The following is a 14,136-nucleotide window of genomic DNA, read 5'->3' on the forward strand; positions in this document are numbered from 1 at the left end:
AACCCACCACAAAGTTTCATGTAAAAATTTGAAACTTAGTAAATTTGCAGCACTTTAAAACTATCAGATATCTCTTTTAACAACAACAACGTTAATTCCTCTTTTCAGTTTTTGTTTGTAGATATAATTTACACTCTGATTAGCATTGAAACCTAAGAGCTTTTGTTGTTGCCTGCAAACTATGCAAAATTACAACAGAATACGCTTCTATTCATGGACGAATAGATCTTAAGAAATAATTAAAAAACAATAAAATAATCTCCATTATTTTCTCAAAATCTCTTTCAATAACTCTCTCATATTTTCTGTCTCTCTTTTGTTCACCTGGAGCATTCGATCAATGATTAAATTTTAATTTTTAATGCATTTGCATCAGCACGTTTCATTTAACATTCGCAATAATTCATTCTCTATGTACACTTGAAACGAAAATTTATGGTATGCTTTTGTTGTTGTTATTCTTTTTACTATTAAGCGTATTTATTTATTTACGTGCGAGTGCGTGCGTGCGTTACCAGTTATTTTTTGTTTACTTCTGCCACTCTTAATTCAACGTTCACATTATATCACAATTAAATGATCCTTCAAAGGACTTTGAACTGCTTAATAATTTTTTTAAAGTTTCAAGTAAAAATTGTAAAACGTTGAATATAACAATACTGGTGTGATCATTACATTTCAAAGTTGAAATTTCAAACATTTCACGATGTACAGAGTATTGAAATAATATATATGTATATTATATAAGTTCCTAAAACATTTCCATAGTTTTTTTTGCGTTGTTCAAATAATTTTTTCTTTGCTAAACTAATATACTAACTCGTGCTTTTTTTGTCAACTGATGTGTTTTCTATTATTTTAAATTAACGTTTCTTTAATAAACCATTATATTAAAAAACAAACAAAATAGTATTTTACATTCAACATATAATTTTAGTTCTCATTGCTGTAATCGCTAAGTTCTAGAACAAAAATTCCTGGACAGAAACCCCTAGACAAAAATCTCATGCAAAAAAGCACTAAGGACAAATTTTATCTAGCGAGAATATAAACTCTTGAAAAAAGTATTTTTATTATTTTAGTTCTAGTTTATAAATATTATTATTTAAAAGATCGAGCAAACAATAGTTAATTTTTTGTGTTCATGAAATGGAATTTAGATATAAAGACCTCTACTACTTTGAGTTGATAAAGATAAATTTAATTTAATTAAGACATAAATAGCTTGTTATAAAAAAATGTAATGCATTAATTTGAATGTTTGAAAAAAAACCTACAAATGAACCGACATTCGAAAATACATCTACCTGTGAAAAACATGCAATCAACAATCTCAACACCAGCAACAGATAGATTTATGTCAGGCAAAAATACACAATCATCCTTAAAAAAAAGTATTTTAAAAAAGACTAAATCTTTTCCAAGATTGAACGACATAATTAATTAACACTAGGGCGCTTATTTTTGAAATTTTAAACAACATCAGACCACGATCAATAAAATATGCTCCAACAGCATATTCTATGAATGAGGTTTCTTTATCACAACACATGACACGTTTATTCCAGAAATTCAACCATCAGCAATCAAGACAACAATTATAAATTATTAGATGAAAGAACCATTTCATAGTCTGTAATAAAAGAAGATAAGTCTAACAAGGCGTTGATTCAACCAAGGCTTTTTTCGTTCTGTTATTAAAAATGATCGAAGTATTCCAATACACAAATGTGTATGTGTTGATACTTTCTTGAATATCACAAAAGAGTGAATAAATTAGAACATATTTGAATAAACAGTTAAAAAAGAGTAAGCATAATTAATCGCAATTTCAGTAATAATAATAGCAATTTAAAAAACGATAGAAATAAAAATTACATTATAATAACTATTTCTTTCAATTATATTTCAGTTGGTGTTGACTTAAACGAATCCAGCCAAGAACATTCGAAAGAATCTTTTCATTAGAACGAAGTTTCGTGGCATGGAAAATTTCCGGAAAAGAAAAATTACTGATATATTTGCAAAAAAGATTGCCATCAATACGTCAAAAATCACTTTGAAAAGACTTAAATCCTGGAAGTGCAAAATTTAAAGATGGATGTGCGCGTCAAAAGATTTTGTCATAACTGACGAAGACTTACCAGAATGATCTCTTCTTCCTACCGTCGCATTTCGTTTTTAAGGAATTAATTATAGAGTATTTTTGTTACATTTTACAATTCATTCAACAACTATGCAGTGTTTTTTTTGGAAAATAGTCATATATTGTGTGTTTACATTTGAAATATAAAAAAGAATTAATTGTTCAAATTATTAGGATAGTAAAATAATGATATCAGCAATCCCTAGAGAAGATCTTCTAAAGAAGAAGAAATTATATGATTAACTGAATCATAAGTTAGGCTATCCATCAGAACTCCCGCCTGCTTATGTGGCTCCGCGCAAAATGAAGCGTCTACGTTTTTCAACAACTATTCACAATATCAGCACATGGAATGTTCGCGGCATGAACATAGGCAAACTCGAAATCATCAAGCAAGAAATGCAACGACTTCATATCGATCTGTTGGGCAGCAGCGAGCTTCACTGGACGGGTAATGGATATTTCAAAAGCGATGAATACACCGTCGTCTACTCTGGAAACGATACCATTAAACGCAATGGAGTGGCCTTCATCGCAACAAAAGCAGTCAGCAAAAGCCGTATACTCTTTTAACATTGCTAGCGATCGAATTACATCCATACGCATCACTGGAAGCCCCCGCTCAATCACGGTTCTACAAGCATATGCACCAACAGCAGATGCACCAGAGAAAGACATTGAAGATATATATACCAAACTCCAAGAAACAATCGACCAGATCCCAGCTCGTGACATAATCTTTGTGATGGGAGATTTTAATGCGAAAGTCGGATCAGGTGAAGACTTGCCTGCCGTCGGCAAATTTGGTCTTGGTGAACAAAATGACGCAGTAGACCGCCTGATCCAATGTTGCACAGAAAATCGTCTCTCAATCATGAACACCTGGTTTGAACAACCGAAACGAAGGCTGCACACTTTGACAGCACCAAACGGTATACATCGAAACCAAATCGACTACATCCTATGTCATCGCTGCTTGGAAAGCTCAATACTAGCAACGAAAACCTATCCAGGCGCTAACTGCGGCTCCGGTTATCAGCTACTGGTTGCTAAAATTAAAATTATTTTCAGCACCATTAAGAGACCTCAAGCATTACGCCGCTTTGACACAGACAACATCCCCGCCCAATACGCAGTGGAAATAAAGAACAGATTTGAGGCTTTCAACGACTTCAATGAAGAGCCTGATAAAATGTGGGAGAAAATCAAATTGATCGTGGGAAAAACAGCAGAGGAAATCATCCCTTTTAAGAAATCAATGGAAAGATCGAAGTGGCTGACGAACGAAGCAATCAAGATTGCCGAGCATCGTCGCATGGCCAAGTCAAAGGGGAACATCGAGGAATTCCGACTTCTCAATGCGGCGTTCCAAAAAAGGGCCAGACAGGACAAAGAAGCATACTGGAACAACCAATGCGAGGAACTGGAAAAAGCGAAATTCGCTGGAAACTTCAATGTAGCTTGGTAAAGTGAGTGGGACAAGAAGAAAAGGACGGCAAAGAATACGTTGGCTTGATACAATCACATCGGCCACCAAAATGACGATCTCAGAACTTAAAATAATCGTCGAGGACAAGAACGCATGGAGAAGACAGATCCATAAAGTGGCCGAAAGTCGACTTGGACTAAATGGCTAATCATCATCATCATCAAGTTAGGCTACGATTCAGCTAATCATAATCGACCAAAAAACTGCGGGTATCGATTTTAGAAACATAATTTTCTGTTAAAGTTTAGATTTTTTATTAAATAATTAATAATTAAATAATAATTAAAAAAGAACAATTTTAGAAATAATTAAATAATATAGATAGTAAAATTTACATAAAAAATTCCTCGCAAACTTACGAAGGAACAATAAATTTTTATACAATTATAATGATGTTAATTTCGATCTTAAATTGAACAAAGGCTTACCTGTTAACATGCATTTAATTAGATGAATGTCGGTCTTGACGTGTTCAAAACTTACATCAGAATGAACATCTTTGAGGTTTCCCCAGAGAAATAATAAATTTTTATTGTCTTGTATTTGCAGTCAGACAATTTAAATCAGAATACTATTAGTCTGAATAATCGTTAAATTGAAAATAAAACAGATTGAAATTTATCAATAAAAAGTTTGATTAGGTTATGCAAATTAAAAAGGGTTTTTTACTGGTTTAGAAGGCAGACATCAACTTTTCAAAAATACTTTGAAAGTTGTAAATTTGAAACTTTTATTGATTGTTAGGATAACTTGTATATTAATTATTACGCTGCTTTTACTAAGTAAATTTTATTATCCATCGTTAATTAAGTAATTAACAAACGATAGAGATAAATTAACTCTCACATTTGGTATAAATAAAGCAAAAATTTGTTGAATCAACGAAAATTGTTCTGTTTCTTATTACAACGTTGATAGGTTAATAATAGTTCATTCTTTTTTCCGATTAAAAATTTTTCATACGAGATGGCTTCAAATCAGATCATTAGTATTGAGCAACAGGGCGGCAACAAAAAAATTAAACGCCCGTCAAACTGCTTTTTCATTTTCAGCAAAATGATGCGCCCGAACTTCGTGGCTCAAAACCCAGGTGCCAACCTGACTCAAATAAATAAATTGCTCTTTGTATGTGGAAACAACTGCCTGAAGTAGAGAGAGAGTTTTATAAAAAAGAGGCAGAGAAAGAGAAAGAAAAACATTCGCAGGACAATCCGGGTTACAAATATCGCCCAAAAAGAAAATCAAACAGTCAATACGTCAGACCTAACAAGAAGGCCAAATTTGATCTTCATTCACATTCTCACCTTCAGAACGCCTATAACGGCAACACAGCACCACAACAACAAACTCAACAACAACAACCTCCACTGCATCATGAACAACTAACACATCAAAAAATTCATTTCCTGACAAACCCATTTTATCAAATGACGTTCAACACGGCTACTCAACTCCAACAACCACAACAACACACTGATTTTTATACAAACCCATCATACCAGATGGCTTATGATCCATTGCATCAAAATCTTCAATAATAATATAGAAAAAATATTTTTATTATTTTAGTTTAATTTATAAATATTATTATTGTGTAAGACTCATCGGCGGAAATTAGTTGCCCCGTTGGGCTTGAAAATTTGTAGTGGCTTTTACTTGATCGCTGTCTCACTCACACCTCAAACCGATCCTGGCATTTGCTCACCACTCTATTATTTGTTGTGAAATGAGGCCATGAATAAGTCGTTATACATTAGTGCTTGAAATGTTTTATTGAACCAAAAAGTTTTCAAATTTTAGAAAATTTTTATTAATAATGGTTTAATTAAATTAAGATTTTTCACATTCAATAGATGGGTCAAAATTTCTTTTTGAAGTAACTTTAGGCTTTGGAAAAAATACAATTTTAATATAATATTGTAATATGAGTAGCATATCAAAGTGGAAAATTTTATATCTACATTCAAAAAAATGGTCTAAAATATTCAAAAACACTTATTTGATAATATAGAAATAATGTTCTGTGTTTGATAATTTAGAAATTTTTTAATGTTTTATAGTGATTGTTAATCAAAAGGAATTTTTATTTTTGCAAACATTTCATGTGTAAATTTCATGAAAGGGTGATCGATGTAAATTTTTTTCAAATTAACCGAGTCTTGTCTGACGAAAAATGATGAATGATGATGATGAATGCAATAATTTTGTAATGAATCAATTTAAAATTAAGTATTAATGAATAATAATATTATTAACTCTTACACTTAATTAAACAATTTTTGTTTTACTGAAAAAAAACTCCCTCCTTTAGTATATGCTTTCAAAAATTGCGTTAAACAAAACTTACCAGCATTTCATGTACAGGTCAAAAAATTGTGTGTAATTGAGTGTGCGTGTCATGGTAATCAAAATGAATTCTGTCAACTGTAATATATTAACCATATAGCACGGTGTAACCCCAATCTTTAACCTCTGAAATGAGATTTGCAAACTTTAAATTTTTTTAGCTTAATAACATCCAAAAAATTAAGGCGTAATGGTTGAGGCGCTTGTTTCTGCTGTTGCTGTGGCCAGGTTCTAATGCAAAAAGATCTCCGCCTATCAGGTTTAATGTATGTGATGCGGGATTTCACGCGTGTTTTACATACATTGTGTGTGTTGTTGCTGAGTTCAATAAACATTTATGGGAAAATTATTAACAAATTTATATATAATTTCATATTTTATTATTTTGTTGAAGATTTTTATAAAATTTAAATATAGTTTATATGTATTTTTTTTCATTTTAGTCAAAAACGTTGAAAACCTTTGGTTTTGTCAGGTTTTCCTGTGAAAATAAAATATTATTTAAATTTATAGCAATAATATTACGTGTGTGTGTTTGTTTATGTGTGTGTGCGTGCGTGAGTGAGTGGCGTGTGTTTTTGTCTTTAAAATTGAAAATTGGGATAATAATTAAAACATATCAACCCGTTTGGACAGGGTAACCCCAATCTTTAAATCCTGAAAGGAATTATTTGCTATCAATTTTTGTGTTCTAATCAAAAATCTTACATTGCCGGATGAAAATTTATTCTTAAATTGAATTTTCATTTTTGAAAAATGGTTTCTCAAAACAATAAAAAGTTTTTTAATTTTTCTTAGCATTTTTTTCAGATGAAGACAAAAACAAACACATCCATTTGAAACCAAAAATGTCAGCCAATAAAGCTTATTAGAATCCAGAAGATGAAAAGGCGAGAGAGAGGAAGAATGAAATCAAAATCCAAAAATTAATTTGACGATACGTTTGGTCTTCATGCTGAAGTCAATGGGATCAAATGCAAACAAATCAGACCTTTTTTCATTTTTTAATATTTATAAATTGTTTTTACTTTTCTTGTTTTTGTTAAAATAATTGTTTTGAAAATGACAAATTTCAAACCTACCTGAATTCTTCATTGTTGGTACTCCTGAATAAATGTATATTTTGCGGCCTTGTGTTTGTGTATGTATGTGCTTATGTTTGTTTGTTTTTGTGTGTGTTTGTGTGTTTTTTATCATATTTCATTACAAATAATTTTTGGAATAAAATAAAATGAACTATAATAAAACTTGTGTCGATTATCTCAACCTGTATACATTGGCAGCCCTATATAAATTTTAACGAGTGAGAGTGAGAATGATAGAAAAAAAAGACACAGTGTGTTTTTATTTGTACGTGTTTTGTAGGAGAGTGTATTTTAAAATTTAAGGTCATGTCAAAAATTTTGTTTTCAAAATATTGAAAAGATAATTAAAAAAAAAGATTCGATTCATGCAAACCCGTGTACGTGTTTTTGCCAGTAGTTTTCCCTGTATGAATGTAAATACATTTTCCGTGCGTGCATGTGTGTAATGGTGCATTTGAGTTTTACGATGGAAACATTTTGAAAGTTATCCTTTGTATTAATCTTAATAAGAAACATTCATTTTACCCAAAACTTTTTATAAAAAATTGCCAAATTGAAATAAAATCTTTAAATCCCTCTAAACAAACCTGCATAGGTGTTAAACATTGTGGATTGTCCTGAAAAAGTTTTTTGTTCATATTCAAATTATAAAATTTTGCTTTTTGTTAAAAAGTCGAAAAAATTTGATCTATCCAGTGGCAGATCCAAACTTTGCGGAGTGGGGAGGGGATTCCCTAATTGTAAAGTTGGTGACTTTTCTTGCTAATTCCCGTGGTATCCCGTTTTCGGGACGGGATAATTTTCAAAATTTTCAAGTGAGTGGCCGTTTTTTAAGTTAATTTGCATTTCAGCTGGTGTTGAATTGACAAAGTTTTAATGCAATAAGATCCCCACACATCATATACAATGATTGGTTCGAAAAAGTGTGTTTGTGTGAGTGTGTGTGGTGTGTGTGTGTGTGCGCACGCGTCTGTGTGTGATCTCCACACATATACATTGATAGGTTCAAAAGCGTGTGTTTGTGAGTATGATGTGTGCGTGGTTAATGCCACTTAAGTAAATGATGCAGTGAATGAAATTGGACTTTGAACATCAATCTCTAGCTGTATAAAATCAAATTACCTGTGTATTTGAATCCTGTGTAGCTCAAGGCTGGCTTTCCTTAAAAAAATACAGCCTAACTTCAATCATTTTATTAGTTCTAAATTTCATATTATTGAAAAAACTGTTAAAAATATAAAACAACTTCAGAATAATAAATAAAAATCTTTCAGGCTTTGACAAAGATGATGATGATGATATATTCGATGAAGAAGAAGATGATGATGATGCTTTCACCCATTTTCAATAAATGAGTTAAATAATTATGATAGTTATATTATTTTATTTTGTTATTCCTAGTATAAACTGTGCATTGAACGGTGAAAAACGCTTACCAACCTGTAGCTGCAGTAAAGACCGGAGCACATGAACTCTGCTTCAAAAACAGCAAAGCACCCAACACAACCAGGCAAAAGTTGCCATGCATTGGTTTTAGTTTTTTTTTTGAATGAAGCTCAAAAAATAATTTCAATATAATATTAAATAATTTAATTTTGAATCCAAACGAACTCTTACAGGACTTTAATTTTCAAGCCAAACATGGATTTTGGCTGCAATTTAGTTAATATTTATAGTGATTTTGTTACATTTGTATCGAGATACGAGTTACTCGTGTAAGTATAACATAAAACGATGCTTAATAACATATAAATGTATAATGTATAATATAAATGTGGCATATTTTTATTAGAATACTAAATAGAAACAATTTTTGTTGATTCAAGCAATTAATAAAACAATCGAATGAGAAAATTCTTTGACGTATTTCGATCAATTTCAAACGAATTTTATATTTACCTAAGGCGCTCTAGCCATGCAAAAATTATATTTTGATAAACAATTGGGATTTTTAAGTTTCTGTATAGAAATTTTTAAATAAAAGTATTATTTTCAAAATTAAATATTAGAATGTTATGAATTAATCTAATAGGCATGTTATAAATCGTTATCGTATTATCATCTCCATCTGAGTTATTCGTGCTGGTTTAGATGATATAAAGGACGAATGCCGGCAACAACGAAACAAAATGGAAACAGGGCCATAACTTCTCTTGCAGATGTTGATGTACCTGGCACACGTCCCAAAGGCCGTCCAAAGAAGTCCTGGTCGACTTAAACAAATTTGATAGCTTAAAAATTCATGATTACAAATAATTTCGAAACCTAGACAATCATCGACGTTTATTTTAACGATTAGCTACAAGAATATAACAGAAACTCACAATTAACACCGATGTCTAAATGAAAAAAAAAGATTATGACAAAAACATCATTAGCAATGTCACACTCACATCCATCCCATAGTTTCCAACCGTTCAGAATTGGGCGGGACAGTTCCGAATTTCGCCCTACATGTAGCTTCGGTGTCCGCCGGACAAATAGGTTCTCCTGCTTTTTGCGAAACTAAAACAAATATTATTTTTTTTAATAATTCTTTAAAAATTAGGATCTGACAGACGCAGAAACTGTTACAGCATACAAGGCAGCAGTACAAAATTATACGAATAAGTAAATAATAATAAATAATAAATAGTGAAATAATGCAATAGAAATTTAATAAAAAATTAAAAATGTCACAAAAATTCATAAGCGCCGATCTCTTTGATGTTTCTTACACAAATAACATTTTTTAACTTCATTGCGATGTCATTGATGATTACGATTTCAACGAAGCACATCAAAGAAAAATTTCGGTTACCGACGTTTTAGTTTAATTGCGATGTCGATCTTGATTATGATTCCTAATAAAACAACAACAAAACGCCGAATGTTCATTTAATTTAATTAAAATGAGATTTCGATGATGATTATGATTGTCCAAAAAACAAAGTACTATCGCGAATGACAACTATATACATATATATATATTTTTATTATTATTATTATTACGAAAATTTATATACAGCGCTTTTTAATTGTTGAATCTCAAAAGCGCTACTGAATCATAGATAAATAAGACGTATGTTCATTGTGCAAATAAATATGTTTTAATCTGACTTCGAAACTGTAAATATGGTAGGCTAGGGTCACGTAAGTAAGAAGGTAAGATTTTCAAAGATTAGGCCGAAGACACTTATTGGTAAAATCGATCCCAAATGGTCTTCTATGGAAACGAGACGTAGAGGACTTCCGTCCTAGATACGGTGCCAACCAAGATGGCAACCCAGGGTAAATCATTGGGACCCAGTCCCAATTTGACTCAAGGAATTCAATCGTCAAACCTACCATGCCTGAAAGTAGTCAAGTGCTTTTCGACCCGATATCTCTGCCTAGAAGATCTGAACGTATACGCCATAAGTTTGCCCACAAACTTTAGTTTGTTGGGGAGGTGCACAGACACTTTGCTAATTATTGTTCTATTGTTGATGGGCGATAATTGATTGTTAACGTGACCATAATTGTAAACATGCTTTATTGTATTCGTTCAATTCGTTGATTATAGAACTTGTTACTCGTTATATTTATTTAACAGTAATAAAATAGTATACGTGCATTACGCTTATTGTTGTCTAATTAGTTTAGTTTCAACTTTTCAAACTACGAAACACGGCAGAATTGTTCTTAACTTTCAATTTATTGGGAGAAACACCATTAAATTGGCTACGTTTGTATTATCGTTAAAACGACAATCAGCATAGACGCATTTGCTCACCGCACAAATACAATAATTTCAGCCTTGCAATCCTTTGAAAATGAAGTCATCGGAACTAACTTGAAAATTGACCCTGGTGATTGTAATTCCTCCGTTTTAGAATGCTCAATGATGACGAATCTTTCCTGACGAAATGTCACGTGACGTCCATTTCTGTTAATGGTGACCAGGGGCAGACCCATTTGAAATTTCCACGTCTCCATCAGTTTCTTCACTCTGGTGTGGCTAGCGTCACCTAGCTGGTTTTATGAAAAAATAAATTATGATTATCTACGATAACTATATTCCACCATCATTTTAAAAACCAAGTCCTACAAAAATAAAATGAAACAATCTTTTGTCACCTGCCAAGAGAATACTGCCCAGAGATCGTCACTCGTTGCACTATGAAACTGGTGGCTGATGAGGTAGTTATTGATGGCTCTGCTGAATACGTCAGATCCAACTACGTTCTCCAGCATCTGAATTAATGCGGCTCCCTATTTGAATAAATGGAATTTATTTAAAAATATAGTTTTTTTTATGTGAAAATTTTTTAATTTATTATTATTATTTAAAAATATCTTTTTAAAATGTAATTAACTTGAATCTATTCCGATTGTAAAGCCTCCAAAAGTTGACTACATTTTACATAATTTACAAACTAGATTTATTGTCCTAATATTTTTATAATCATTAAAAAATCAGTAATCTTCACTGAAACTGCTACATTTTTCCCCAATATTTTTATCATCATTTAAATATCAGAAATCTTCACTGAAACTGTAATACGTTCTCAAACTTTATAAAATGAAATTGAATCATAGTTCTGCATAATGTCTTCAGTGTTGTCAGCCGGACTGATCATAGGACGAGAGAAATCAAAAGAATCGTCTTTCAGAAGTGCTGAAACCGTATCGAATGTAAAAATCTCCATCTGTTAAAAAAAATTGCGCTAAAAATTAGCTTATGAATTTAATTACTTAAACGAGATGAAAATGAAATTAATTTGAAGCATCGAAGTTAAAACTGACCATTGACCAGTCCGGAAAAATATCGTTTGTACTAGTATATGCGACGTACGTTGCGAATCCCTCATTGAGCCACAAATCATCCCACCATTCCATCGTCACCAAGTTTCCAAACCACTTGATCATCAGAAAAAAAAATTATAATTATTGTTATTTCACGATATTATCATGCTCGTTTTTTTTCTGTCAACAAGTTTCACTTAAAAATACCTTCGACGGCAACTGAACTCAAACCTGATGAGCAACGACGGGTGCAACTGAAACGGCCACTGTAATTCTGTGGTCTTCTGAATGTTTGTTTTCATTAAAAAGTATAAAATATGATTGAGAGACGAAAAGACCCCAACCTTCCGTCGCACCGGAATAAAACTCAGGGAAGGCAACACTGTCTGTCAGTAAATTAGCGATTGCAATGTCACAAAATTATTTTATTAACTTTTACCTTGTACTTTTTAAGAATATTAAAAATTATTTATAAAAATTTTGAAATACCAATTTAACCTATTAAAAATAAAACTAAGTCTATATTTAAAAGTTTTAAAAATCATTTACTACCTAGTTTTTTCAGAGGATACTTGATTCCGAAAGACTTTTCAGAATGATCAACCAATTTGACGATTGTGTCAATAAAGAGCAAAATCGACCTCATCAATTAAATCTACTGCAGCGTATATCGAGATCTAAAACATTGAAATATTAAATTCCTACATCAGGATGTCAAACAGAAAATTATTATATTTAGCCGCTTTGTCAGAAATTTGCAATGAAAGGATATAATATTGTCAATATTCTTGTTCGGATAAATTCATGGGTTGAACTGCAAAACAACGTCTTTTTCAACCATTCACATCCATCCTACCAACCTTAACTCCACTCTGGCTCATTTGAGACATTGAGAGAAAGTCGCAGACAACAAAGGTCACCAAGTACGTACTCATCCTAATGGAAGTGTTGAAGATGTCCATCGTTTCATTCACGGACAGTGTCTCTTCTGCTATCTGAAAAAAGTTATTCATTTATTTATCAAATTTTGGTAATTATTCGTTGAATATATTTACCTTATGAGCAAAGGAAGTTGTCAGAAAAACAGTAAATAAATAGCCAACAAATGCTTTTGTTGTTTTCACTAATCTCTGCGCTTCCATCTGAAAACTTTATAAATGCCCAACAATGATTTTGGTCAAATTGTTTCAATCTTGTTCATATAGAGGTATATTTATTTGCAAAAGAGTTTTTTACAAGTTCTGCATATAATGACTGAAATTATTAAAAATTTGAAATTTCATTGAAGCTTCAAGAAAAAAAGAAAAATAAATACAACCAAAAAGATTTTAGAAAAATAATCAGTATTCAATTTTTGTGAAAATTTTAAAAATAATTTTTTTTTTCTTTTTATAAGCTTCCTTGATCTTTATTCTGTTGGTTGATAAAAAAGGATTATTGAACGTATTAGATGCAAATAATTTCACCCGACAAAAAGATTAATTGTGTACTTATAAACTTCATTGAATGTCATCATCAGGTTAAATTTATGTTGTGGAGAGAATCATTAAGTCAATAATAGCCTAATCAATTGCTACTTCAATGAAAAGTTTTTTAAAAACTTTAATACCTGAGTTCAACAAAACGTCAAAATGATTTGTTGCATGGGTCGTTAACTTATTTATAACATTTAGGAAGAAGTCATCCTTCAAAATCTGATTTTTTTCACATTTTATATATTTCATTATTTAGTTGATATAAGAATTTTCGTGAATTGAGGTTTATTAATTTGCAAAAATGTTTTCTTACAAGTTCTGCATATAATGGCTGAATTTAATACAAATTTGAAGTTTCATTTAAGCCTCAAGAAAAAAAAAATAAATACAACATAAAAGATTTTAGAAAAATAATCAGGATTCAATTTTGTGAAAATTTTAAAAATAAAAAACTTCTTTCTTTTTATTAGTTTCCTTCATCTATATTGTGTTTGTCGAAGGAAAGGACTATTGAACGTATTAGGTGCAAATATTTTCACTCGACAAAAGGATCAAAATTAAAAACTTTATTGAATGTCATCAGCAGTTTAAATTTATGTTGTGGACGGAATTCTTATGTCAAAAATAACCTTATCAATTGCTACTTTAATAAAATGTTTTTTGAAAATTTTAAAATCTGTGCCTGAGTTCAGCAACGTCTTAAATAGAAATAATAAAGTTGTTTTAAATGACTAATTCCCATCAAAAATACTTTAACTGAAACAATAGTAGATAAATTATTTACAAATTAAATTTGGTTGTTTGGCGTCCTAGAAACCTTTACAACAG

The 14,136-nt window shown here is 31.1% G+C and overlaps 3 protein-coding genes across 3 annotated transcripts; 2 read left to right on the forward strand and 1 right to left on the reverse strand.

The window, feature by feature from the left end:
- Window positions 1–2,449: 2,449 nt before the first annotated feature.
- HELRODRAFT_178673 (hypothetical protein) lies at window positions 2,450–4,089 on the forward strand (the record flags this gene model as incomplete). Its single annotated transcript, XM_009026765.1, has 3 exons — window positions 2,450–2,629; window positions 2,694–3,177; window positions 4,058–4,089. The coding sequence occupies 3 exons, from the start codon at window positions 2,450–2,452 to the stop codon at window positions 4,087–4,089; spliced, it is 696 nt and encodes a 231-aa protein (XP_009025013.1).
- A 512-nt stretch (window positions 4,090–4,601) lies between these two features.
- Window positions 4,602–5,173, forward strand: HELRODRAFT_178674 (hypothetical protein; the record flags this gene model as incomplete). The annotated part of the gene is made up of 2 exons (XM_009026766.1): window positions 4,602–4,725; window positions 4,788–5,173. The coding sequence occupies 2 exons, from the start codon at window positions 4,602–4,604 to the stop codon at window positions 5,171–5,173; spliced, it is 510 nt and encodes a 169-aa protein (XP_009025014.1).
- A 5,958-nt stretch (window positions 5,174–11,131) lies between these two features.
- On the reverse strand, window positions 11,132–12,220 carry HELRODRAFT_86010 (hypothetical protein; the record flags this gene model as incomplete). The annotated part of the gene is made up of 4 exons (XM_009026689.1): window positions 11,132–11,299; window positions 11,602–11,736; window positions 11,834–11,947; window positions 12,065–12,220. Coding segments are annotated over 4 exons (573 nt in total), but the record flags the coding sequence as incomplete, so codon positions are not given.
- Between the last annotated feature and the right edge of the window lie 1,916 nt (window positions 12,221–14,136).

Source organism: Helobdella robusta (assembly GCF_000326865.2).
Source record: "Helobdella robusta unplaced genomic scaffold HELROscaffold_49, whole genome shotgun sequence".
Taxonomy (NCBI): domain Eukaryota; kingdom Metazoa; phylum Annelida; class Clitellata; order Rhynchobdellida; family Glossiphoniidae; genus Helobdella; species Helobdella robusta.